Consider the following 27,234-nt stretch of genomic DNA (forward strand, 5'->3'; position numbering starts at 1 on the left):
CTGGAGGTAGCAGAGCTGAAGATGTTAAGGTTTTCGTTGGGAGTGACGAGGATTGACAAGATTAGAAATGAGTTTATTAGAGGGACAGCGCATGTAGGACGTTTTGGAGACAAGGTGAGGGAGGCGAGATTGAGATGGTTTGGACATGTGCAGAGGAGGGACATGAGTTATATTGGTAGAAGAATGCTAAGGATGGAGCCACCAGGAAGGAGGAAAAGAGGAAGGCCAAGAAGGCGGTTTATGGATGTGGTGAGGGAAGACATGCAGGTAGTTGGTGTGATAGAAGCAGATGTAGAGGACAGCCCAGTCAGCAAACAAATCTGTCTCAGATTTGGCATTCATCTGGCACAGCTGGCATTCATCCAGCACTGGCATACAGCATGTGGGCCAAACATGGCCCGGTAGTATTCGGCCCAGATGTCAAGTATACATATGTGGGCCACATACGTATGGCCGATCTTAACCCATATTTAAAATCCATTTCAAATACCTTTGAGTAAAATCCCAATGTTTTAATTCACAAAGATATTTCCATCTTTCTGTGTCTAATGCCTTCAAGTTAATCCAGGCAACAATAAAGATTTATATTTCTGAATTATGAAAATCAACTGTAATTGTTTGATTTCAGTTGATAAGGTTTTTGCGATTAATTTAAACTTGTAGACCAATAAACCACCAATTAAGACAGTCTAAACATTTTCATTATATTTAATCCTTAGCTAAATCTAAAACTACTGGGCATGCGCACATCAGTATTCCGTAATTTTTGTCACACTGTATAATAATAGTAAAGGTGAAATAGTGGAACACTTATTTTGGTCATGTCATTACACTCAGGAATTTTGGTATGATATTGGTGTTTTTGTTAAATTAAAGATTTTGCCAGAATTTTCATTACAAATATGAAATGTTATATTTGGGTATTTTGACTCAGACCCCACAAAAGAAAATTAGTTTTATTATAAATGTTATTATTTTCTTAAGTAAAGTTTACCTGTCTTTGTGGTCTTTTTAAGAGATAGAACATTATAATAATTTGATTTCAATATCTACTGATAAAGCTATGAAGACTGTTAAAATAAAATTTAACTGTTACGTGTTGTAAATACAATAAACTAACATGCCAATACTCCTGAAAAAGTCAGTCATTGTTTCAGGGACTCTGAAGCTCAGAGTTTTCGATAGCACGTAAAATGTGGTTTTAATTATAATTACAGTAATCTCAGTCGCATTGGAGCATTTCTCGAATCATTCTTAAGATTTGAAAATCAGTAAGTGCATTCTCACAACAATGTGAACAAACAGCACAATACATTGGATGTCTTGCAAAAGCCTGTTTTCTGCTTTAAAATCCTTAGTACTTCTCTCAAAATTAAGTATTTGTCAATGAACATATCATTACCATCAAAATAACAAGTCCTTATCATTGTCTATGAACAAGATAGTCAAAATGTTTAGTAATTTTTTCAATATGGCAATGCTTTATTTTAGTATTTTCTGATGTAAACTATGTTTTGGATTACAAGTATTGAAAATGCATGAGGCTGAATTGGCAACTGTGAATTTCAACAGCACAAATTTATGATCGTAAGAGACTGGACAGGATTCACACTTTTTTATTTTTCTTTACTAGTGGACTGACTAAAAAATGTCAATGTAATGTCATTGTGATAGAAAATAAAAAGACACAAATTAAAATTCAAAAAGGTAAACATAGGAAACACTTCTTAGGCAGAACTGTGCATGCCGCACTATACAGTGCAATCTGTCTCTACCCCCTGACGTCCCAGTCTGTCGGGCCACAGATTTTCATCCACATCACAACAGATATCATACCTTGCAATACCATTGTGAGGCCATGACTGACAAAATTGTCCACATCAGTGGCTCTAATTTCATCTGAAATGTGTCTATGTCTCTGGCCTCTTCTTCCTCTATTTTGCCTCCTTACCCTTCCAGCTGCATCCTTATTTTTGGCTTTCGACCATGTTCGTTTCCTAGTTGTTCATCCATTTCCAACAATTGTAAATCTGTGTTTTGCTCTTTTTATATACACTCGCCAATTACAGTAAAAGTTCAAGAGATTCAGCCTTGACCTATTTTGAAGAACTAGTTGATTATTGTTTAATCTAAAAGTGAATACGCCCCTTCATTAGTGACATTCAAGGTTCATCTGCACAATTCATCAAGACACATTTACCAAAAGAGTTTAATTGAACTGTGAAGAAGAAGAGCTTAACAAATTGTGACAACTGGTTTAACCATTTTGCACTCAATGACTTATGCAATGAACCGGTGCTTAAATGTTTTAGGGGTTAAGACCATTTAGTTGAAACTAGTATAATACATTTTGATCAACATTACATAAGCAACTGATAATGTAGGAAAAAGCAGACACTTGTACACAATCGATTAAATGATGTACAAAAGCATTCGCAATTTGATCAAAGCAACGAGAAATGTTCTTATGATGAGCACAAGTGACTAAATGATGTGGTGGTTGAACAAGTAGTTTTGAGAATTTCATTTCTGATCTGAGAAACGCTCCAAAGCGACTGAGAAAAACTGTAATGGTTTTTAATCAGTGGTTTTAATTAATCATCAAGCTTTTTTGCTTTTTCAGAATCAAACAGAGGCTGAAAAAAACTTCTCTTTTTCTGGTATTTCATTTTCATTATAGTCTATTAAAACTTTTTAATAATCTGTATTTTTTTTAGGAGGAGTATGGAAAAGGTTTGGAGGTACAATGATAGGAGCAATTGCAGAAGGAGCAAAAACATGGACATTTAAGTGTCATAGTTCGAGTAAATCTTGTTCCTGACCAGAAACATGGACGTTCAAGTGTTATACATAGTGTGAAACTTGTTAATGACCAGAAACATCCCTGTTTCTGGTCAGGAACAAGAGTTACTGTACCTTTAACACGGTACAGTAACTCTTGTTCCTGACCAGAAACAGGGATGATCAAGCGTTACATTTAACTTCATGAACAAAAACATAGCGGAGAACTTCTACTTGTTTTATTTTTGCTTTTATTTTAATTGCTGAACTGACGGGTGGTATTTTATAGAGTTGTTTGTACAAGTGTATATGTCAGGTTTCAATGTTTTGATGTTAAATATAATTATATATTTGTTCAGAATACTGTCGTTGTTGTGACTATTCATTTAGCAGGGGTGTGTATCAAGTGACCTGGTTGTGTTTTTTTTTTAAGGCTGACATGTGGAACCTATCTGGTCCAGTGTATAGGACCACAATAGGGCCAGCTATGGTCATACAGGTGGGTGAGCTATGGATCTGTCATGGCCCTTTTATGGCCCATATTTTGGTTGCCAGGTTTAGTTAACCTATGGATTATGCTCAGGTGTGGCTAAGTTTTGGGCTTTCTGCTGTTGATATGGTTAGGGTTAGGGTTGTATTTTGGTTCCAATGTCATATTTTGACCTGGCCCAATTCAGGACCAGTTATGGGTATTTAACTTGGCTAAGACTTCTCTGAAGTGAAGGGCGTGTGTACTTTTGCCAACTCTGTATACAGGCCATTTCAGCAGCTGGACTCATGCAGTAGTAGTATGCAAGGCCTTCCCTGAAATGCTTCTGGGTGGAAGCATTTGTTGCTCCAAAACGTTCAGCTCTGATGGAACCTTTCCAAATGTGCAAACTGCTCATTCCACAGGCATTAATGCACTTCCATAACATCTGAAATGCAGAATTAACCTGCATTTGTGAATAACATGGCAAACTGTGTTCACAGATGATTTCTGGGAGTGTTAATGAGCCCATGCTGTAAATCATGACTGTTTTAAATGCAGTGCCACCTGAGGGCCTGAAGACCATGGGCATCAAATATTGATTTTCACCCTTGTCCCTTATGCACAGAGATTTCTCCCGATTCTTTGAAAATTATGCATTGTGAATGATAAGATATTCAACTGTTTTGCAATTCTATGTTGAGGGAAAAAAAAAGGGCTGACCCACTTTACTTCTTAGAAACTCTGCCTCTTTAAGAAACACTATTTATCATCTTACTGACCTGTTGTCAGTTAACCTAATCAGTTGCAAAATGTTTCTCCAACTGTTTCATTTTCCAGTCTTTTGTTGCCTCGTCCCAACTATTTGACATGTTGCAGCCATCAAATTCAAACATACCTTTTTTCCACCTCACATTGGTACAAGTTTCAAAATGTATTACATTTTCTATGTTCTATTGTAAATACAATTTGGGTTTATGAATTTTGTAATTTATTGCATTGTTTTTATTTACATTTTATTGCATTGCTTTTAGTATCTGGAAACTAAGCTTCAAAATTAACACTTCATATACTGTGTATATGTTTATAATTAATAAGAGGTGTCAAAATCCGTTGTCTCATTTGGTTTTAGTGTGTGAGCCTGCAGAGTAATTAATATTAATAGCAACGTTAATATTACATCCCAGTCTAATCATCTTTCAAAGCCAATATTATAGAAACTAAAGATTTTGAATGCTGTTATATGTGGTAATGAGCTGCAGAATTACATGCTGTAGTTGTTTCTAATCTCAATTATTTCTGTAGTGAAAAAGCTTTTTTATAACTGATTTTTATTTTCTGCCTAGTTGACACATTACACAAGCATACAAGCAAAAACCTATATGACCACTCATGTGATACCCTTGTTTAAAGATTTTATAACCAGGACATGAGGAATTGTTTTTGTGAGTCAAAAGGCCATGATGAAGGTAGAGTTTATGAAACAAAGTTTAATCTATACATCCATTAACTGACAAGAACAATACTGAACATTTGCATAATATACAGATGTTTTCAATTACAATAAGCCTCTTAACCAATGTGAGATTACAAAATATCTTAAAAACATAATTCCATACAATAAACAGCCATTTGTAACTGAAATTTTGTCTTCTCATCCCCACAACTTGTTTTCCAATAAAAAACTAAATGTCATTGGAGAATGCTTGATTTTCATTCTAAAATCATTCAGGTCCAAATATTAAAGACTGTTCCTGAGAATATTCCAAATGTTTGAGGGAGGGTTTAAAAATATTCACATGTTCCTTTACAGTGAAAACAAAACAATATGGTCAAATAAGAATGAGAATAAAATAAGTAATCATAGAGACCACAATTAAAGACCATGTAAACAGACTTGGTTCAAGCCAAAGCAAGTCTTAAGAAGGTTAGCTTGGTATGACCTTATATACCAACACGATTAGTGATTTATACTAGAACACATACATTTCTCCACCTGGGTGGAAAAACATTACTTTGATAAAAAAAAAAAAAAAAAAAGAAAAGAAAAGAAACACACACATATATATATATATATATATATATATATATATATATATATATATATATATATATATATACATACACATACACATACACATACACATACACACACACACACACACATATATAGTTTAGTCATTGAGTCACTGATGTGTAGATACTACACAACATAGTACAGTGCTACATGTATATGCAGCATGTGCTAGAACACACTAATGTTGTGCTCAATAAAATAGTTTCAGCCCCATTTATAATGTATACAGAAGCCCCTTCCCAGAGTGCTATGCTATACAATGCTTTAGATTAATTAGGTTAAACAGATATTTTGCTGCTTTTTCAAAATGACTGAAATGAATGATCAAATTCTGACTTCCTTTTGAAGGAACCCGAAATCCCACCAAAGCTCACAATGAGCCGTCAATCATGATCCACTGGCTCTATAGCCTGGCTAGCTCTGTGAGTTATAGCTCTTTGGTTATAAAGGTCATGCTGCATTGTAAATAGCATGTGAATGTGTGTGTGTGTGTGTGTGTGTGTGTGTGTGTGTCAGTCAGTGATTGGCTCTCTCAGTCACAACATCTTGAAGCCGTTTGAGAAGTACGTCCTCACTCTCCTGGCTCAAGCGTTTGGTAGGGGACTCCGTCTCGTCTCCCTCCATGGTAAAGGCTCTCTTTTTGCTCACACTTCCCTGACGGATCATTCGGTTGATGTCACTTAGCTCCTGAAAGTAAGGAAAAGACAATAGGCTATAACAAACTAATAAAAAAGCACCACATTTAACTGCGCTAATACAGATACCCAAATTTGTATGGTTCTGTCAAGCAGACAAAAACATCAACATGATGAATAGGACGTGGCTTTGCAGGGTTACATGACATAAAGCTGTTATAACTTGGGGTGTACTCACTTTGGTTGCCAGCTATTTTAACAATAATGGCTGTATGTTAAGTTCTTTTCAGAGGACAGTACATTTTGTTTGAAATTGTATATACTGCCATATATCAGATTTCCGTACGGGCCACCCATGGATAGTTAGGTGATGAGTGTTGAAATATCACGATCAGTAGCCATGTGTGTCAGGGAGCTCAACATGCAAAAGGGGAAAGAGAACAGTCACCTGTCCTGTGACACAGTATGAGCAGCTGTTTGAAAACATGGTTGGCTATCGGCATCTGTCTTGGAGGAAACATGTAATGGCTGTCGTATGATAGGGGAGGCCTAATCGGTAAGTAGGAATTGGACAAAACCTAGCTTTTAAGAAAACATCCATTTCTGATGCATCTTAGGATCACTTGGTTTGTGCTTGTCAAACAGACAAGCTCATAGATAATGCTAGCCTCTCACACATTAAATGGGAGAAACATGAACAGAAGATTAAAATAAGAATATCAAAACATCTTTCCATAGCAAGGCAGTGTAGCTATACAAGAATTAAAATCAAGAATTGACTGTTCAACACGGACCACACACATGCAAAGTTTACATAATTTTACTCAATTTTTAATAAAAAATAATAAAGTAACACACAAATGTTATACAATCCAATGAAAAGTTTTGAACAAGGTGAGGAGCTTCTACCTTGGATGGGCTGCCAGTAAACTTGTATGTGTAAGCAGAGCTGGGTTTGAGACAGGATCCATTCTTGTGAGGAGACAGATAAACAGAATGTCTCTGAGATATTCGGCGTGGGGACAGAGGTTGAGCTCGCAGCGAGGGGAATGGTGACAATGGAGGTGCATCCACCTGTGGGTGTATGTGAGAAGTAAGGAAAAAAGTTACTTATTACACTTAATTCTCCTTCTGCCAATGTCTGCAAATAAATAACAGAAAGACACAATCACAAACAATTATTTAAAAAGTATACATACTCTACTGTCAGCTGCTGGATGAGCATATCTGACTGCAAAAGATTTCATTTTCATTACATAAACAGAGTTGTAGAATTGGATAAGGTCACCCCTCTCCTCATCTGAGTCACTGTCAGCCTTGGCACTCTGATCTGTCCTGGCATTGGCTAAATCCAAATGGAAACAATACAATAAAGAAAACATTTTAGTATAAATATAAAAATACAAATTGGGGAAAAGAGTTTTTAGTGAAGCATGTGGGCATCAGTACTTTGATCTGTTGGTGGATCAACCTCCATTCTGTCATCAGCCTGCTGTTCATGGATTCCTTTCCTCAGTAGCACACTGCGGTATATCTAGACACATGGTCAAAAACCTAGGTATTCGCACAGAAACCACCAATTATGTGCTTGTGAATATATTCATGCTACTTACATGGCTGCTTGCTTGAGGTTGGCTCCGATAACATTTCATTATATCTTGAAAAGTGTGTTCCTCTTTTGAGATCTATGAAAGGGATCATAAAAGTGTATAGATTCAACATTTTGTCAACATTGCCACGTTCCAAAGTTTAAGTTAGGTCAACTCAGTGCCGCACCATATCATTAAAAGGATATAAAATTAACATTTAAAAGCTGCCTGGTGACACTGTATACAGGAACAGAATTTATTTTAACATGAACACACAGTGTTATGTCTGGTTGCAGCCTTTCACATACTCTGTTAAACATTTACTACTTAAAAGTTATGCATGATGCTGTACTGTATTATACCAAAATGACAGAAGCGGTTCTTCTACTTGCCTTGGATATGATGTAGACGGCACAGAGCAAGAGCTGATCCAGATGTCTATCCATCATCAAGTCTGTACAGTGGACCAGAGACTGCTCAAAGCATGTCCAGATTTTGCCTCTTAATTCTGCAGAGATGTCCAGCTTCAGACATAGATCTCTGAGACGCACACTTGCTAAATGATACACCTTTACAAAAAAAAAGCAAAAAACCAAAACATTTTCATTAATTAAAAACCACAACTACATTATAAACTGTTTGAAAGTAATTCCAGAAAAATGTGCAAATATAAAAAAGTGCAATAACAAGCCTCTCAGCACCAATCCTGTTCCTTAAATAACTGTGAATATACAGGACTGTGTTTTTGTCTACCGTTTCTTATCATATTGTAAGTATATATATAAAAGTGATACACATAAAAACATATGTAGTAATAATAAATGAACATTTTTATTGTAGAGATAATGGAGTAGAAACATTTGGATTTATCACAAGTGACAAACAATGTCCCCCTCACCTTGCGGAAAAAAAGTGCCAGGGAACCTGTGCGACGTGGTCTGTTGGTTGGCTGTGCCTGTACCTCAGGGGCTTTATTAGGGGAGGTAAGCAGCACCTGGGCAGTGAGGGGGTTCAGCTGGTTTGCTTGTACCTGGATTACTGTGATACTTCCCATGTCATTCTTCATCACTACAAACAGAGGAATGTTATTTAGCATTAAATGCACAGAGCAGATGATCCATCTCTCCAGCAATTTAGTAAGGCTAATAAAACTTATATTGCTACTTTAAAAATCTCACACAATTTATTTTGCTTTGATGTTTGCACGCATGCATGCTTGCATGTGTGCACACGCACACACACCTGGCAAAGGAATGTTAAGTTGCTGGCCATTAGAAGTGGACATGGACAGGACAGTTGCTGTGTTTTGGTTGTTTTCTATAGAGGTGTTGGGTATAATTTTCACAGGAGTGACAGCTATTCGCTTCACTGGAGACTGAGGGTGAGGATCATCACCAAACAAACGTCTTTTGGCACTGCCTGCTGATGGAGAACTAAAGCGGTCATGGAGTGAGATGGGAGATGGAGGAGCATCTAAGAAAAAGCAAAAATTGGACATTAAGTGATGTAATTTACACAGATGTATACACACACTCATCTAACTAATTAACATCTAACTATTTATGAAAAGTCATTCACATAATTGTAAAACTTCAGTAAAATATTTTACTTGTCAGTGCTAGCATAAAAGCTTCTTGACTTGAGCAAGTGACCTTGGTATAAGCAAGATAAATGGCTAGGTGTGCATCATATTTGGAGGTTATTGAACCTTCTGTGTTATGCATTAAATTCATGGAACTCACACCTAACCATGGGTTATCCCTATATTTATGAATGGAAACAGTTTGTGAAGTTACAATTTTTGCCCACTTTTTTTCACTTCTTTTTTTTTTATTAAGTGCTGCATTCTTATTACCATGCTGCAATTTGTTTTAGTGGCATACCTTTGCGAACACTAGACCCTAAGCCAGTGCGGACCTCTCTGAGACGAGGGTGCATGATGGGTGACAGAGCCACCAGAGGAAGGTGGGTGGGGACCCCACTACTGCTGTTGCGGCCTGAATCAAGACTACTAGGGAAATTTACCTACAACAAACAGATAAATTATATTTACCATCATCCATGATTCATAAGAGACCAACTTTAGGAGAAAAATAAAAAAAGTCCAGCTTGTAAGCTAATTTATGTTCATTACACAATGATGAAATACCTCTGCTACAGTAGGAACTTTAGAATTAGCATTCTCTAATGCTTCCCACAGTACAGAGTCCTTTGTCCAAGCCAAGCTTTCCAGCACTTGCTCCTCTATGACATTCAAGTGCTTCACCATGTCTCTAGAAAGGCCCTCCTCAGAGCGGATGAACACCTCTATCACCTGCACATACATATATAACAACTTGACATTATACTGTAATCCTCTGCTGCACAATAACCGTATTTTCACACTTGTACAAAATTATTCATTTAAATATAATGAAAACTGAGTCATTTGTAATTGCAGGCATCTACATTGGGTGAACAAAGATGGCTATAATGCATTTTCCTGACATTCATAACATATATACAGAACATATTAATTCTCACTGACACTGAGCATAAAAAAGATAAAAAATAAAATTTATACAACAGCTAAATTAAACAAACTTTTAATAAATTGAACCATAAAATGTGCAACAAGTATTAAGTCAAATAAAAAATGTTTTTAAATGTGTTTGACATCAGCGATCTTTTACATATCAACATGTAACTAAAAGTATCAGATCAGTTCAAGATCAACAGTTACAGAAGGTCTTGTACCAACATCTTGTCCCCATTCTCTTTCGCTAATGTGACCATTATCCAAAGTTGCTGACTAATATCTTCATGATTTTATGTTTCACTTCTGCTACATTAAATAGCTGAATGAATGAGTGGGTATAAAGCTGTTTCTAATGGGGTGCTTGGTGAGTGTACAGTTAAGTATGTTTAAATCTAATGGAACAAGAGATGTTACTTGGACTTGTATAGGGGTTTTAAATGGGGCAATTGCACAAACTTATTTGGAAGTGTCAGGAAAGAGGGGTTAATGTGTGTATATTATTTTTTGTTACAAAAAGTCAAAACAGCAGCATGCATTTTTATTTTGACCTCTAACCTTGTAAAAGTAGAATGACCTAAGCTGGAAGGTTTCTAAAATCCAAGGGAAGGTTCGTTGAGAACTGTAAGCAAACAGCACAACCTCCAGACAGCAGGCCAAAAGAGAACAGTGGAACACATCCTGTTCCAACAGCACCTGATAAGGAAACCAATATCATATGACATTAAAACTAAATATATTTCAGCCATCTTTATTTAGCCAAGAGTTTACATAAAGGTCTTAAAAATATGTATTTAGGAACTTCAATACCCTTCAAGTCAATGGTTTGCACATTATGTATGTACTTGCTTTTAATGTGTTAGGAATCTCCAAAATTATTTCCCAGCTGAGTAGTAAAAATCTATTTACAAAATTAGTTGAATCTCCAAGAGAAATTCTTCATTTTTCCATTATATACTTACAGCCATATCTTTACCCTGGAGTCTCTTAATCTCTTGAGCTATAACATTCTCCAGAATTTTAAAATACAGTATTTCGGCAATCTTCAGACGGTTTTCGGCAAAGTCTACAGTTAAGACAGAAAAATAACAACAATAAAATGAATGCATAAACAATTATAATACCAGGTGGTATGTTACATACAGTCATGCAAAAAATGAGTACGCCCTCTGTCAAGTCTACGTTTTAATTTGTTATAGGCTTTTTTAATGTTTTTATTTATTACACAGAATTCCCCAAAGTAAACCTATGTTCAGAAATCTTCTGTATAACGATTGTTTCCACTCAGTGACATGGCAAGACATTTTTTTATGCACAGGTATTGTCAGGCACTGCCACAGTATCTGATTGTGGTTGAGGTCTGAACATTAAATTGGCCATTAAAACAAACTGATGTTCTTCTTTTTCCAGTCAGCTAGCATACAGCTGTTGCATGACCCAATTTTATTCCAGTTTATGTTACTAAACAGATGATCCCAGCTGTATTCTGACATAAAGTAGACATTGCACATTTTCCCGGGTGTTGTAGCTACAAAAGATACCTAAACAATCACCCCCTCCACCACTATACTTGTCATTTGGCAAGAGGCGCAATCACATTTCCTCATGATTTTCACCCAATATGAGCCACCAGAAACAATGAGAATCAATGAGATAGCCAAGATGTTTTAAAAAAATCTTAATATTGAAGAAACAATGGCATGCTTAGAGTAGAAAAGTGAAATGTCTGTACATTATGCATTAAGAGGATTTATTATCTAGTGAATTAGTGCAAGATTTCTAACCCATATGGGCTCCCTGAAGATCATCTGTTTGTCTTGTGTAGGCCTGTTTAAAAGTCTCTCCTAGCTTCTTCACTCGATTTAAAATAGCTTCAGTCGGGTCACGGGAACAAGACCTGAGGAAGGGAAAAGTATCAATGTGCACAAATGTATCATTTTAATATACAGTAACAACCATCCTCAAATAACATCACTGGCCTTTGACACAGGTCATAACCAATACAAAAAAAAACAAACACACCTCGTAAACGTTTTTTTCTAGTGCCAAGTGAGGTCAAGAGGTTACAGTGGCAATGGTACAAGCATTGTAAAAATGTACTGATTTTGCAACACAATAGAAAATGAAATTATAGCCAAGAATAGAGAAAAACTAATTCCAGTGCACCTTGCACAAAGAGTTTGAGGAATTTTGGTCTATTACTGTTTACAAAACAACTTCAACACAGTGATCTGCAAATTGAATCTTCACAAAATAACAAAAAAAATTTTTGAACATGTTTCTTCTGCAAAGTTCTTCTTAGACCATTCCACACCAATACGTCTTTTTACACATATTATTCAGTCTATTTTGGCCTTGCTTTCGGTCTCCTCTGATTCAAAAGGGGAAACAAAAATCAAAAAACAACAACGAACGGATAAAAGACTGCGTTTTTATTCAACGTAAACGTAGCTTTTTGAAAACGCTCTCCAAACTGGATAAAATTGCATTGAATCTCTGCATCGCAGTGTGGACTGTGCAAACGAATTCATTTGACAACGATGACATTTTTAGTTATGTGACCAATTCAGCCAAGATGGTGGACGATGCCTTTTCTCGGCATTGCTGAAATGTTTTAAAGAGCTGGGAAAGTAAATATATGGCTTTCAGAAATGACGAAAGATTGAAGCGCCTTGCGATTTACTCATGTGCAGTACAGGGACATAAGCATTTTCAGAAGTGTCGGTGTGAATGAGCTTTCTAGAAAAGATTGAAAATGATCTCTGCTTACTACAGGGCAAGAGTTATTTTCCGTCTAAAACACAGTAATATCTTTGCCATGTCCACAATGTACTTCTTGACATGTTTGTTAAAGAGATAAGATGCTACAAACTGCATCAAAATTGTTGTCAGCTGAAACATATTAATCACTGCAATAATGATTCAATAGGTTTTCAAGCACATGCTTATTTAAATCGAAACCGGAACCTGTGGACAGTGTAAATTTAGTACAATTCTGAGTAAAACTTGAAATTGAAGATCTGAAACAATTCATAAAAGATGCAAAACATAAAAAAAAAAACAGGAACACAAATGGGACAAACCTGGTTTTAAATAATAATATTGCTATTGACCATTTTTGGTTTGATTATTTATCAATTTCACAACTGACAGAGAGAACAACATTTACAGAAAGAGAGAAGGGGGCCGGTACTAAATCTACTATAGTGAGTCAATGTAACAACACTATGAATTGCCACTTACTTGAAAATCTGGAGCAGGGCATCAGTAGGAGCATTGCAGAGGCCAGACACCATGCTCTGCAGGCGACTAACACTTTGAGTAGCTAAAGAGACTGGTGTGATCAGCACCTCTTTCTCCTTCAGGTACCTGCGCCCTGTAAGTGGAGTGGAAGGGGCCAGCGAGCGAGTCTGTGCAGAAGAATTAAGAGAGCAATCAACAGTCTGCATAACGTTTAGAATACTGTTTAGCCCATGGCATGACAGTGTCCAAACTCTGCATTGTTTAAAACAAAGAAGAGTGTGTGAAATAAAAATACAGTCAACTCCGCATTGAAAAATGTGAACCAACTATAGATCTAATTCTGTAAATAACTGTTCAACTGTCCATTAAAGTTTTGAAACAATTGTTTTGTGCAATATTGCAAAAAAAAAATTGTATATTACACTGGCATTTTGTGCAATATTGCAACAACATTTTTTATATTACACTGGCATTATATCCACTGTCATTTACAGCCAGGTCAATAAGTCATCATCATCAGTCGGCTGCAAATATTTGTGGTTTGCAGGCATCAATTTTTGATTTCGGAATCATTGAGGGTTTTTACTAAAATTTGGGTGAATAGCCCTGGATTTGAAACCTGGTGCGAGGTAGGGACTGGCTGTACCGGTAGCACCAACGGTAGCGGATTTGGTTCTTCGAAAAATTCAGCCAGACATGTCAATAAGGTCAATAAGTATGCAGGCTATATTATCAGGATAATGTGTATTACACACTCCATTATTCTCTGTAAATTAATTCTCCTGTTTTTAGTAGTTCTGGGTGTTTGAATCACTTGTTGTGTTTCAAAATACAGTGGTCCCCCGGTTAACGAATGGCTCGGATATCGAACATTCCGGTTAGCGAACGGTTTTCCGAACGAAATTTGGGTCCAGTGAACGAACAAAGTTCCAGTTATCGAACGCCACCCACGCTGCCCAACCCAGTGCGAGGGGAAGAAACTGCTTCCGCTTCAACCATCGCTGAGTAAGCGTCTATCGCAACTTCTGTTTGTGAACAATATTAGTGATATTTAGCGGTAAGTACAGTAATCATTTTGTTTCTTGCTCTTGTAAAGTTGTTAATTTATACTTTTACCGAGCCAACACAAAATACCCGCAGAGATCGGGATAATCCGGCAAAAGGCAGTCCATAAATAATATCCACGGTGCTTTACGGAGGAAGCCCGATTGCGATGAGCTCAATGTCTGCGGGGCATGCAAGAGCGAAGGAACAGGGCATTCCCTGAAGCACCGAGGTATGACAGCCACCGAAGGGGGCGTGGCAGGGGGATTCCTGACAGTGTTAATACGGCTAAAAACAGGAAAAAATGGTTAATTATTGGGTATTGGTGGAGTTCGGGAACGGATTAATTGGTTTTCCATTATTTCTTATGGGATTTCAAACATTTCGGATTCCGGACGGTTTTAAGGGACGAATTAAGTTCGATAACCGGGGGACCACTGTACAAAATTTAAAGCAGAGATGTCAATATCACAAGCCTACATGACAAGACTATTATCTGATTATGGCTTTGCAACTGGCAAATACTTTTAAGTTAATGGTTTGATTAGTCGTGTACAAATGTACGTGTTTTAGTTGAATTTCATACCTTTTCAAAGTGCTGCTGAAGATTATTCTCCACTTGCATTCGTGCTGATAACTGACCAGATGCCGGTTTAGGGGTAATTTTGTGTGGCGTTCCAATCTCCTCGTTCGCATCAGCACCCAAAAACACCCGTTCATCAAAGTCACCCACCGTCAGGACATATTCTTCATATTCACGATTTATAGCTTTGCTAGACAGGCACACAAGCACATGTTTATCTTATTCATTATGTTTAAATGTATTAATAAATGACCTTTTTTTTTTTTTAACATTCACAATATTTCATACAGTAATTTGATACAGTAAACATTTAAGCAATTATTTTATAAGGACAATTACTTTAAATGCATTAATATGTACATGCTGATGTTGCCTGGGAAGTTAAACACTCCAGGAACCAGTAAAACTACTAAGAAGTATCAAGTCACTATTCACATTAAAGGGCTATATGACAGCGATATTCTATAAGAACTCATAGGTTTATTACTGCCTCGCTAAAATCTGCAACAATTAAAATAATTTAGAAGCTGGATGAATCCTGGTGATTCACTTCTCCCCCTGGTGGTTGTGTGTGTGTGGGGTTCAGCGAACCATTTACATGTCATAATATTTAATTTGCTAAGTTACTTGATCATCAATACAATCACTTAACACTGAACATAATTTGTAAATAAACATTACAGACAAATTAATTAATCCCTGGAGCTCTAACTTTTAAATCATGTGAAAATAGTAGTTGTCATGACCATTATTTCTTATTGATTATTAGACAATTTCTAAACAATTTCTTGCAATTAGTCAGGGAACAATACTTACTTATTGTCCTGGAAGTTTGGAGTGTCCAACAGCTCAGTAAGTGTGTCTTTGTTTCCTTTAAGAATCTGATTAAAACATGATTTATTACATTGAAAATGTTTTACACTTTGTATCTTTTGTAACACAATTATGCGCACGTTTTCTCTAACCTTTTTCTCAAACAGACATCTGATGTAAGGTTTAAAGTAGTGCTCTTTTATCCCTTTCGCTTCAACAACTAGACCACCGTGCATTTCGCACAAATGCTCAAGAGCGCACTGAGCCTCTTCAGAGTCTCCGTCATCTGTTGGGAAGCCTGGAAAAAAAAACAGATATGAATGGGATTAGATGAAGTGTTGCTGTCACACAAACTCTGTATTTTACTAAGCAGGAGAAAAAGAACAGGCCAATTGTTTTCTTTTAGCCACTCCTAGCCATCGCAAACTTCTCTGCCTTAAAATATTTAACATTAAATAACTAGAATAAATATCAATCTTTTTTTGTGGTTAATTCATTAGCTAGCTCAAAAGCTGAATTTTTGCTCATATCGATAAATGATCTGGCAGCAGTCTATAAAAACTATTATCAAATAATATCGGAGCTTTTTGTCTGTATAACAGTAAAAAAAAAAAAAGATTTTTGTTTGGTTTTTATAGCATCAATGCTACCAGCAGTGTCTTTTGTAGGTTACTTATCACATTAGGTGAATAGCATCGTAAAAACAGTTGACCCAGGTGAATACGGATGTATAGTTGGTTAAAATTACTGTGCTCCCATGGAGATCACCTTTGAAATATGGATTGATGAGGTCTTTCTTGTTGGCACAGAGCAAAGCATTCCCATAGACCAGGTCCAGACAGCACAAAAGGAGATGGTATGAATTGACCAAATCATCTCCAATCATATGAAAGTTGCCTGTATTCAAACATTAAATCAATGGATTATGTTAATAAAAATTAAAAAACAGAAACACTAAACAGATTATTAATTCATTTCAAATGAAATTCAGTTTGGTTTCAATTCCATTTTTATGCATTCTAAAATGGTAATCATAGCTTATATAGCTATAACACCTGACCATTACATTTGGACCTGCACTAAACTGTTGTGTGGCGACGGGCCAATGACACACGCACCTGGAAAGACAAGCACTGCGAACACGACTGTCAGACGGGTTTTGTGGAAAGCCCCTGAGCACATCACCATCCTTGAGCAAAGAGGAGCATATAAGAGGAGACACTAAAGATATCAGGACAAAAAATGTTTGGCTCCCAATTAACACTGGTTCTCTCTCTCTATTTTGTGCTCTAGGCAGCAGCAGTGGAGACGACTACGGTTGAACCAGCAGTCCCTACAGTCCCTCGCAATTTTCCCTTTTACCCACACATCCCCAACTTTGTATATAAACACCCCTAGTAAGCTCCTGGTTCCCGTTTCTGGTGCCTATGCTCTACCCGTCGCAAAAAAGCGTGTCACTACAGTTGCCATGATGCTGGAAGCACACAACTGTTTTCTGTATCTTTGTATGTGAAAGCATCACATTCACTGAAACCAAGAAGACTGTGGCAGCAGGGGCGTGGCCGAGCGTCGGTTTGTGAATAGAGGGCGGGGCCGGGAGCAGATAGGCAGGGGATTGCCTCACCTGAAGTTAATGTGACCTGATGATTGTTCTTTCTTTTCCAGTGATCGGCGGGTGCATTTAAGGAGGAGTGTGTGTGTGTGTGTGTGTGTGTGTGTGTGTGTGTGCGCGTGCGTGCGTGCGCGTGCCAGAGACGTGCTGCATGAGGCACTAAGCAGACAGACACGAGAACCTAAATAAAAGGCTGTGAGGCCTTTACACCTGACCTGTTGTGGCGTTCCTTCTTCCCGCATTCATACGCTCTCCCACAAAGACAAAATACATTTGAGCATAACAATGCCCCTGTGACAAAAACAAAACACCATGAAGACACGGTTTTCCAAAATTGGAATAGAACTTGAGGCCTGTACAAAGCTCTGTCCTCAACCACACAGGGACAAAGTGGAATTCTGTGCACCAGGCCTCCTCACCCAGCATCAATTTCTTAAACCTCACTAATGCTCTTTGACTGAATGTCCAAATGCCCACAGGGTTAGAGTTAGCCTGAGAGGTTTCCTTGCTTATTTTTTTAATAACCTTTTTTGGTACTGTTCAACTCGGCTTCACAAAAATTCTAAACAATCTTCCTTGCATTTGTTAATAGCAAATTCAATGTGGGTACAAAAAAACAATAATAAAAATACTTTAAGAAAGAATGTATTTATGTCCCCAGCTTTTAAACAGCTGCCTTTTAAGTAACTAAAAAGCCACTAACAACAACTTAGTTAAAACATCCTATTCTCACCGAGTGGGAAAAGGCACTTCATGGTTTCATATACATTTAGGCTTACAACACTTATTGCCATTAAAAATAAGAAAAAAAAAACAGCTGTACAGCTGTTTAAATACAAAGCACAAATATAAATGTGACAGAACTAAATGGAGCACACACAAATAGTGTAAATCATTATACACTTACCAGGAATAACATTATTACCACCTGTGTTGGTCCCCATTTTGCTGCCAAAACAGCCCTGAGCCTTCAAGGCAGGGACTCCACTAAACCCCTGAAAGTGTGCTGTGGTATCTAATACCAAGGTGGTGGCAGCAGATCTTTTATGCCCTGTAGGTTACAAGGTGGAGACTGCATGGTTCGGACTTGTTTGTCCAGCACATCCCACAGATGATCAATTGGATTGAGATCTGAGGAATTTGGAGTCCCGCAAAAATGCTTGGGTAGGTGGTATGAGTTAAAGTAACATCCACATTGGATAGCTGGACCCAAGGTTTCTTAGCAGAAGATTGCCCAATGCATGACACAGTCACGTTTCACCACTGTTCCTTCCTTGGACCACTTTTGATAGATACTGACCACTGCAGGCCAAAAACGCCCAACAAGAGCTGCAGTTTTGGAGATGCTCTGACCGAACACAATTTGCTTGTAACACATCAACTTTAAAAGATATAAATGTCCACTTGCATAAAAGATATAAATGTCCACCTAACACATCCACCCACTAACAGGTGCCATGATCAAGAGATATGATGAATCAATGTTATTTACTTCACCTGTCAGTGGTCATAATGTTATGCCTAATTGGTAAATAACTATACAAGAGATACAGCCATTAAACACAGTCAATAAAACAGCATTTAAAAAATGTGCTGTTGGTCGAAAAAGGCTTCTGTGCCTTTGTTTACATGTAGGTGAAAACTCTCCACACCACACAAGTGCCTTTTTATATTATAAAGAGACACTTTCAAAGTCTAAAATGACTTAATTGTGTTACTTTGCAATCGGTTTGTTATCAAAGTTTTATATAATATCTATTTGTTTTATTTAGAATAAATTAATAAAACACACACACACACACACCAACACACAACAATGCAATCTGTCCCTCTCTCTTTCAACATGTAAATTAATTTGTGACATTAAAAATACCTTTGGTGTACACAAACAACGTCCAACAGAACTTGAAAACATCATTGGTGTGGCAGAGAAGGCGCCTAAAAACAAAATTAAAGGACATAAAAAAAGTTTTTTTCCCCCCCATAAATTAAAATCTAGTCAATTTAATAAACACAAACAGAATGCAAAAAATAATAGTCTGATCAGGGAGAATGACACAAAGCAAGCTAACTTGTAGCTCAAGCTATATGCATGAAGTGCATGAGAACCTTGAAGTATAGCTGAAGGTCTGCACTTCAATCATATATTGTTTGCCACATTGTATATGAACAGTGAGGCAACTGACGAAATAATCTAATATCTAAATCCTTATAAACCTAATCGTATGTTAAATATGCAACCGCATACTGTATATGTAGCAAATATGGTAATAACTTTATTTCATATACAGTATTGGATTGCTCCTTCTTACATTTACACACAGGTTCATATTTCATGAAAAGAAAACGGCCTCAGATCACAAAGTCACTTGTATAGATTGACACTAAAGTGTATGGTCTAATTTTATATATATATATATATACTATTAATTGATTTTATATATATATTTTGCAAGATATTAAGGAGAAAAAGGTGAGGTAAAGTCAACAAGAGCATATAAGAAACAGTACTGGAATGCAGCCAGTATGCCTCAGAACAGCTGAGAAGGAGAAAGTAAATTCACCTATGCTTCCTGCCTCTTGGTTGCCGTGGTGGTTCACCTTGATGATTCTGGAACATGTCCAAAAATATTGGCTCGAATTTTCGAAAGAGTACAGCAGAGACTTCGAAATTCCTTTCTAGACGGGTTACACGGTTGCGGAAATCCTGCGAGAGATTCGACATGTCTGCCCATTTCTTCATCTTGCTGAAGAACTGAATAAGGCTGAAATTGAAAACAAATAAAAGCCTTAAACATGCACAAAATATGTAATGTAGTCATGAGGTTTTTAACCTAACAGACTCATAGAAGGTGACATACCACTAACTTAATTAATAGTTACAGTATAACTAGACATACAAAAAAGTAATTTTCCTACTACTTAAAATAGGACAAGACAAGATAAATTTTCTTTTAAAATTCATCGTTGTGGCAGGAATATTAAGGTTATTCTTAAAATCAATATTGAAAGCCTTTTTATAATTATGCAACAAATAGTGGAAAATGTACAGAATGATTATCTTGAATGTACATTGAACGTTTAAAAAAAATTTTTCATTACCTGAGTTTGGAGGACCGTAGTATTCTGGTAAGAGAGACACAGTTGCCTTCCAACATGCCACTACCTATAGTGGGAGTTGAAGTTTTTCTACAAGCTGCATAGAGAGAGCAGGCCAACCAGTGCACCACCTCACCCTGCACATGTTAAACACAAATACAATTCTTTAATATTAGGACATGAGTAATGAATGCCAAACAGCATCGTCTGCATTAACTTGATCTCTTCAATCGCACCATAACTAGCAAACAGAGCAAACTAGCAAGACTAACACGTGCTTACTTTGCATTTTCTTGTGATCACAAATTCATTATCTAGCCATCTTGACACAACTGGAATAACAACAAAAGTTGCTTTTAACATAGAAATTGTCCGATTACAGCAGAGAATTATGAACTTTATGATGGCGATGGCAAAGATGTGTGAAAACAACTGTTCCATTCCCAAAAAGGATTTGCGCATAGGAAGGGCATCCAGGATATAACATGCCAAATCAAATATACGGATCACAACCCTGAATCTCATACCGGCTCGATCAGAACCCAAATAACCAGGTGAAGGGAACAGAGGTGATGAGGAGGTGATGGGTAAGTTTGACCCATCACCCATTAAGGAGAGGAATGTGGAAGGGCAGATAATGGTAGATTTTCCTAAAAGTTTGAAAATTGCAGTGCTGAACACTTATTTTTAAGAAGAAAAAGCAGTATAGAGTGACGTATAAGAGTGGAGGAAGGTGCACACAGGTGGACTATGTTCTATGTAGGAGATGCAACCTAAAGGAGATTGGAGACTGTAATGTGTTGGCAGGGGACAGTGTAGCTAGACAGCATCGGATGGTGGTCTGTAGGATGGCTTTAGTGGTGAAGAAGAAGAGGAGAAGACTGTAGTGTGAGGTTTAGGGAAAAGGTCAGACAGGGGCTTGGCAGTGGTGAAGAGGTGCTGGATGATTGGGCAACTACTGCAGAAGTGATAAGAGAGACAGCTAGAAAGGTACTTGGTGTGACATCTTGAAAATAAAAAGAAAGACAAAGATGTGGTGGTGGAATGAGGAAGTGCAGGAGAGCATAAGGATTAAAGGTTGGTGAAACAGAATTGAGATCAGCAGAGTGATGAGAAAAGTAGGCAGGATCTAAGCCCTTTCCTGTTTGTAGTGTTGATGGACAGGTTGACGGACGATGTCAGACAGGAGTCTCCGTGGACTATGATGTTTGTGGATTATATTGTTATTTGTGGTGAGAGTAGGGAGCAGGTTCAGAAGAGCCTGCTGGGGTGGAGAAATGCGCTAAGTGAAAGTCAGTAAGTGAAAGTCAGTAGGAGTAAGACAGAGTACGTGTGTGAATGGGAGGAAGGGCAGTGGAGTGGTGTGGTTGCAGGGCGAAGAGGTGGAGAAGGTGATGGAGTTCATGTACCTGTGGTCAACAGTGCAAAGTAATTGAGTGTGTGTTAGAGAAGTAAAGAACAGTGCAGGCAGGATGGAGTGGGTGGAGAAAAGTGATAGCAGGAGTGATTTGTGATAGAAGGGTATCTGCAAGAATGAGAGGGAAAGTTTATAGGACTGTGGTGAGACCTGCAATGTTTTATGGTTTAGAGACAGTGGCATTGACAGGAAGCGCAGCTGGAGGTAGCAGAGTTAAAGATTTTCATTGGGAGTGACGAGGATGGAAAGGATTAGAAATCAGATTAATTAGAGGGCCTGCGCATGTAGGGCATTTGGAGACAAGGTGAAGGAGGCATGATTGAGTATAGTTTGAGGTGAGGGTGGCTAGAATAAGTATAGAGATTGAGATATTTGGACATGTGCAGAGGAGGGACATGTGGCATATTGGTAGAAGAATGCTGAGGAAGGACCTGCCAGGTAGGAGGAAAAGAGGAAGGACAAGGAGGGGTTTTATGGATGTGCTAAGGGAAGACATGCAGGTAGTTGGTTTGAAACAGGCCGATGTAAAGGACAGGGGTGTATGGAGACGGATATATGTCTGTATATTAATGGTTCAAGCCTAAGTTATAAGTTCTAAAAGGATGTTTTGGAATTTTGAGATCAAATGCATTAAGAATTTGTCTACATGCAAAATAATTTTAAAGAGAGAAAACTGACAAATGTCTTTAAATTAAACATTTCAACAGTGTCATAAGGTGTGGTAACAGTGGTATAAGAGGAATGTCAGACTCGGGCATGTTGAATTATTAGAAGTAGTAATGCAGCAAAGACCATTACAGGAGCTTTAAGTGCAGGAGCAAAACTGTATAATGCATTAATTTGCCAAATTAGAACAGTAATCAGTAAGCTACTTCACCCAGACATACATCTACAGCATTCATCTACATGTATGGCATTTGGCATATTATCTAGAGCGACTTACAACCAAGCAGGTGAGGGTTAAGGGTTTTGCTCAAGGGCCCAGCAGTAGCAGCTTGGTGGTGCAGGGATTTGAACGTGTGACCTTTTGACCAATTCCTTAACCGGTAAGCTATCATCCTCCTACCACCATCCATGTAAATGTTACCCTTCCTTCCATCAATATATGAATATTCTATAAAGTGCTCCAACAATACAACGCACAACACAGATGCTTAGAAGAGCAGATATTTTAGGTCCTTTTAGGTTAAGTAAAAAAAAGTATGTAAAAGGTGAAATCTGTTTGCTGTTGCTGTAGTTGATAGGAATGATACACTATTATTGAATCATGGTGCATCTGCTTTTTTTTTATTACTATTACCTACTGGGTTTATGTCTAAACTTGTCCTCTGATCACAGTAAAACTGAGATTTTCAAAAACAGTCTCCTGAATGACTCACATCTGAACCAGATTTTCATGCTGTCGTGTGAAGTGAGAAAACATTATATTTTAGTCATATAACAGTCATGTGACCATTCAAATAAAAAACAAGCAGGATGAGGCACAATGTTTTAATGCAGTTGTTGTGCCTGCTTTCCATTTTGAGAGCATTTAAAAAATGTATTTGTCAGACTGTATTTTTTAAAGTAAGGTTTTACTCATAACTGCATCAATTGCAAAAGACAAAAAGTGAATAAACGCCTGGCGGAACTGATGCAGGCCAAAGTGTGATGTTTTTACACAGTATATGAATGCAAACATTTGCAGATGTTTTTAGTTGAAAAAATATTTGAAAACATTTGAAAATGGCAGTGCAATCAGACAAAACAAAAATGCAGTTTTCAGATCTGTCTAACAGTCCAGATTAATGTGGATGTAATCAGAGTTGTCTTAATCTATTTGATGTAGCTGACAGGTATAAAAGTCCATCATAGTGCTTACATACAAAAGTGTTTTAAAAATGGATACTGCCAAGTACATCCAAATTCTAGAGTAAAAGCTGCATCTCTCTGCTAGACAGCAACAGATGTATAGGTCATTTACCTTCCAACAGGACAATGATCCTAAACATACCGCAAAAAAAGAACAGTGCAATGGTTTAAAAGAAGAAGGTGAATACCCTTGAGTGTCAGAGCACTGACTTCAATCCAATCTTGTACTTGAGCAATTCTGGAGAAAGAATAGGCAAATATTCCCCAATCTAGAGGTGTGGAAAGCTGGTAAAGACGTATCCACGGGAGAAAAAAAGAGTAATGGCTCTACCGAGTAGTGGTTCTACAAAGTATTAAATCAGGGAAATTATTATTTTTTTTCTCAGAACTCTTCCTTTTTCTTTAATTAGTCTGATGTTATAATTTTGTACATTCAACTGTAAAATATTTTTTGGGTTTTGATTTCATGCTGTACGAGAAATAAAAGTAAGTAAGGAGTATGAGGATTTTCTACAGGCAATGTATAATTATAAATCTTAGTAGAATAGAACAGCTGGCCATCTAATGCGCTTTATACTGTTTGTTGCTGGAGAGAACAGCTTCAACGAGAGATATGTTATGGTAATGATGGTGTAATACTTCTTAAGAACTGTAAGAAAGAATCTGTTGGCGAATGATAGTTTAATTCCTTGTAGTTTTTGTCGGTGTAACAGTATAAACACTGACCACCTATTATTACCACTAACAAAACTGTATATAAGGTAATTAACTGATAATAAGCTAGCAATAGCGCATGCTAACTTAACTAAAACCATAAAAACTATTCATAGCGGCCATCTCACCTCCAGAGTATAGGTGTTCCAAATAGAAGTAAAGTTTTGCAGAGCCTCTGTCGCCGTCTCTTCGTCCATGTTTAATTCTTGACAAAGCGTTTCAAAGCTTCTCTGAATCGAGGCTCCTTCGTCTGATTTGCCAGAGTCCGAATCACTCTCATCTCCCCGCATTTTAAATCTCTTCAAATGGTCGGGAGGGTTTTAAAATGTTTACTCACAAAAAAAACATAAATAAATAAAGAGCATAGACCCGTCGCACTGAGGAAGCTTCCCCTCACTTCCGGTTATTCGGAACGGCGCGAAATCGGTTCGCTTCTAGCCAATAGGAACACGAGATGCACTCGCAGGGCCTTCAGCGCAGAGAGGAGCAAAACAGTCGTAGACTTCCGTTGTACTCGGAGAATGCGGAAGTGACGCGTGTCATGGGGCAGCCCATATTTCAAAATACTGTATAGTTGCAGCAGGGAACCCCTTTTATTTCAGTGTTTCCAACAAACACGCGTTGCTAATTGCCCCAAAACTGCATTTAATAAAGGCCCTTCAACATGGCCGATCACAAGTAATCACGACAGGTGTGTGGTTCAAATCAGTGTAAGAGCATCTTTGTAAAAAGCTCAAAGAGAACAAGCATCATTAAGGAGTATAAAATCTGTATAATAAAGGAAAAAATGTTTTCACCAGCTCTCTGCCTCACCACAGAATCCACACAAAACCTGATAAAGAAGGAAGTGTTGACCTTGTTTGGGCTGCACGATAAACCGGAAACACAGCATGACCAGTTGCATTCAGCACTATAATTTGTTCTGTGAAAGTCTTTGTTGTGTGAAAGGCTCTCAAACCATGGGAATTAACAGTCTGAAAACAACAGACCAAATTTATAGTACAAATTGCTATATGGACATAATCTCTGCCTTTGTGTATAATTTTCCAAATAACACACATACTTTGTAAGCAAAGATTACTGTTCCTTTAGAAGATTCTGAGTCAAAATAAAAAAATAAAAAAATAAAAAAGGAAACAGAAACCATCATGTAATGGCCAGCAACTGCTACAAGCTTTGCACACTACAATATCAGTATAACTGTGGCAGTCAAAACCAGCCAGGTATTTTGTAAATTTTATCATAACCCATAATAGTGCCATGAGATAGATTTGCAATGATGGAGTCCACTCATTAATGTTCAGAAAGTTCATCCATCCATTTACATATACCTAATATTTTGCCTTTACCATTTAGCCACAATGTCAGGCTATTTTAATGTAGTGCATGAGGACATTGCTTTGTGCTATTTTGAGTGGATCGCCCAACACAATATCCAGAAGCCTTGCTTTTTCTAAACATCTCCACTCTTCAAACTAATTTTCTTATTTAGGATCCTAAAAGAGATTCTGTTTAAATTAAATTCAAACAGACAAGTGTTGATTGAGTAAACATTGGGACAATTAACACAAGAGTATTTGCTACAGGTGCAAAGAATTTATATTATTACTTTATTTATTATTATTATACACAGCATGCAAAGGGCCCTTTAAGATCACAAAGTGAGTTATGGGTATCAACTATGCTAAGATGGAAAGATAGTTGGAGGTGGGGCAACTCAAATATTCCAGCTGTATCTCCTCAATGCTTGGAGAGACACAATCCCTTTAATGGCAGCGATACTCAAGAGTGGAGATGAATTATGTGACTCAGTATGCCCTTTCTCTGTGATCTCTTTTCGAGATCTGTTTTCTGATTTGTTTTCATATTGATCTGGTTTCCTGAATACAAAAAGCGAGTTTGGGAGTAGTTCATGGTCATGATCTAGATATGGGTGATCTGGTTCAGCCCTGCTGTTCTGGCTTCCAGGTTGATCAATCAAGACATTTCTGTGTGGAATTTATAATCGTAAAAAGCAATGTAAAAATCTTATCCAGCTTATCCAACTGCATGCATTGACAAACTGCTGGATGAGGTCCACTTGACGCCAATGTCCCATGAGAAAACAGTCGTTTCCTACTCCATTACAGTTTAAATATAACATTTTCATACACCCATTCATTGTTCACTGTACCATGGACATAATCTGCCACAGCCTATTTAGATTATTTACTATAGTAATGACTAAAAGACATAAAAATTGTAAATGAAATGCTCTTATTGGTTTTTGATGTACTGTTATTAAAATATAATACAAACTATTTAAACCAATATAAATTAAGCATACAATAAGTCAGAATGCACACAGCAACTAAACTTTCATGCAACAGATTGAAAATTCTGTACTAAAAGAGTGGTTCTCAAAAGGAGTCTGGGGTCCCATAATAAGTCTTTGTGGAAGTCCTCCCACCTCCCAAAAACATGCCTACAGGTAGATTGGCTACATGCATTTTTCCTTCAGTGTGTGTCTCTATGGTGCACTAGATGAATTGATGTCATACCTAATGGTCTTCGAATAGGCTCTGCATCCACTACACCCTTTAGCACTTACTAAAGATTTGTTAAGTGAGCTGAAGGAGTTGTGATGAAGGTTTCAAATTGTCTGATCAACTGAATGAAGTGTGTTTAATACAAAACTTAAAAACAAGTTACCCTATAAATAATATCTTGGCCCTAATGTGTTCTAGTTAACATTTGTACATTCTTGCAGTTATCTAATCAGTCAATGAAGTTTTAGCAGCACAATGCAAAAA

General features: G+C 37.3%; 1 protein-coding gene across 1 annotated transcript; it reads right to left on the minus strand.

Moving 5' to 3' along the window:
- Positions 1–5,402: 5,402 nt before the first annotated feature.
- Positions 5,403–24,930, minus strand: rbl1 (retinoblastoma-like 1 (p107)). The gene is made up of 22 exons (XM_083531965.1): positions 24,571–24,930; positions 20,464–20,597; positions 19,926–20,126; positions 19,235–19,299; positions 16,518–16,646; positions 15,902–16,047; positions 15,753–15,817; positions 14,940–15,126; positions 13,310–13,476; positions 11,851–11,963; positions 11,029–11,132; positions 10,625–10,762; positions 9,701–9,865; positions 9,435–9,576; positions 8,794–9,024; positions 8,450–8,619; positions 7,944–8,120; positions 7,576–7,647; positions 7,412–7,496; positions 7,162–7,307; positions 6,872–7,036; positions 5,403–6,014 (listed from the first exon to the last, which is right to left on the minus strand). The coding sequence occupies exons 1-22, from the start codon at positions 24,730–24,732 to the stop codon at positions 5,844–5,846; spliced, it is 3,135 nt and encodes a 1,044-aa protein (XP_083388091.1). The 5' UTR covers positions 24,733–24,930; the 3' UTR covers positions 5,403–5,843.
- Positions 24,931–27,234: the final 2,304 nt, after the last annotated feature.

The sequence above is a fragment of the Silurus aristotelis genome, assembly GCF_946808225.1.
Source record: "Silurus aristotelis genome assembly, chromosome: 2".
Classification (NCBI taxonomy): Eukaryota; Metazoa; Chordata; class Actinopteri; order Siluriformes; family Siluridae; genus Silurus; species Silurus aristotelis.

Coding starts and splice junctions, on each gene's coding strand:
- rbl1 (XM_083531965.1), bottom strand. CDS start 24,732: ATGCGGGGAGATGAGAGTGATTCGGACTCTGGCAAATCAGACGAAGGA. Junction 20,127..20,463: donor CTACGGTCCTCCAAACTCAG/GTAATGAAAAAT, acceptor TTTCAATTTCAG/CCTTATTCAGTTCTTCAGCA. Junction 16,048..16,517: donor CATCAATCCATATTTCAAAG/GTGATCTCCATG, acceptor TTTTTTTTCCAG/GCTTCCCAACAGATGACGGA.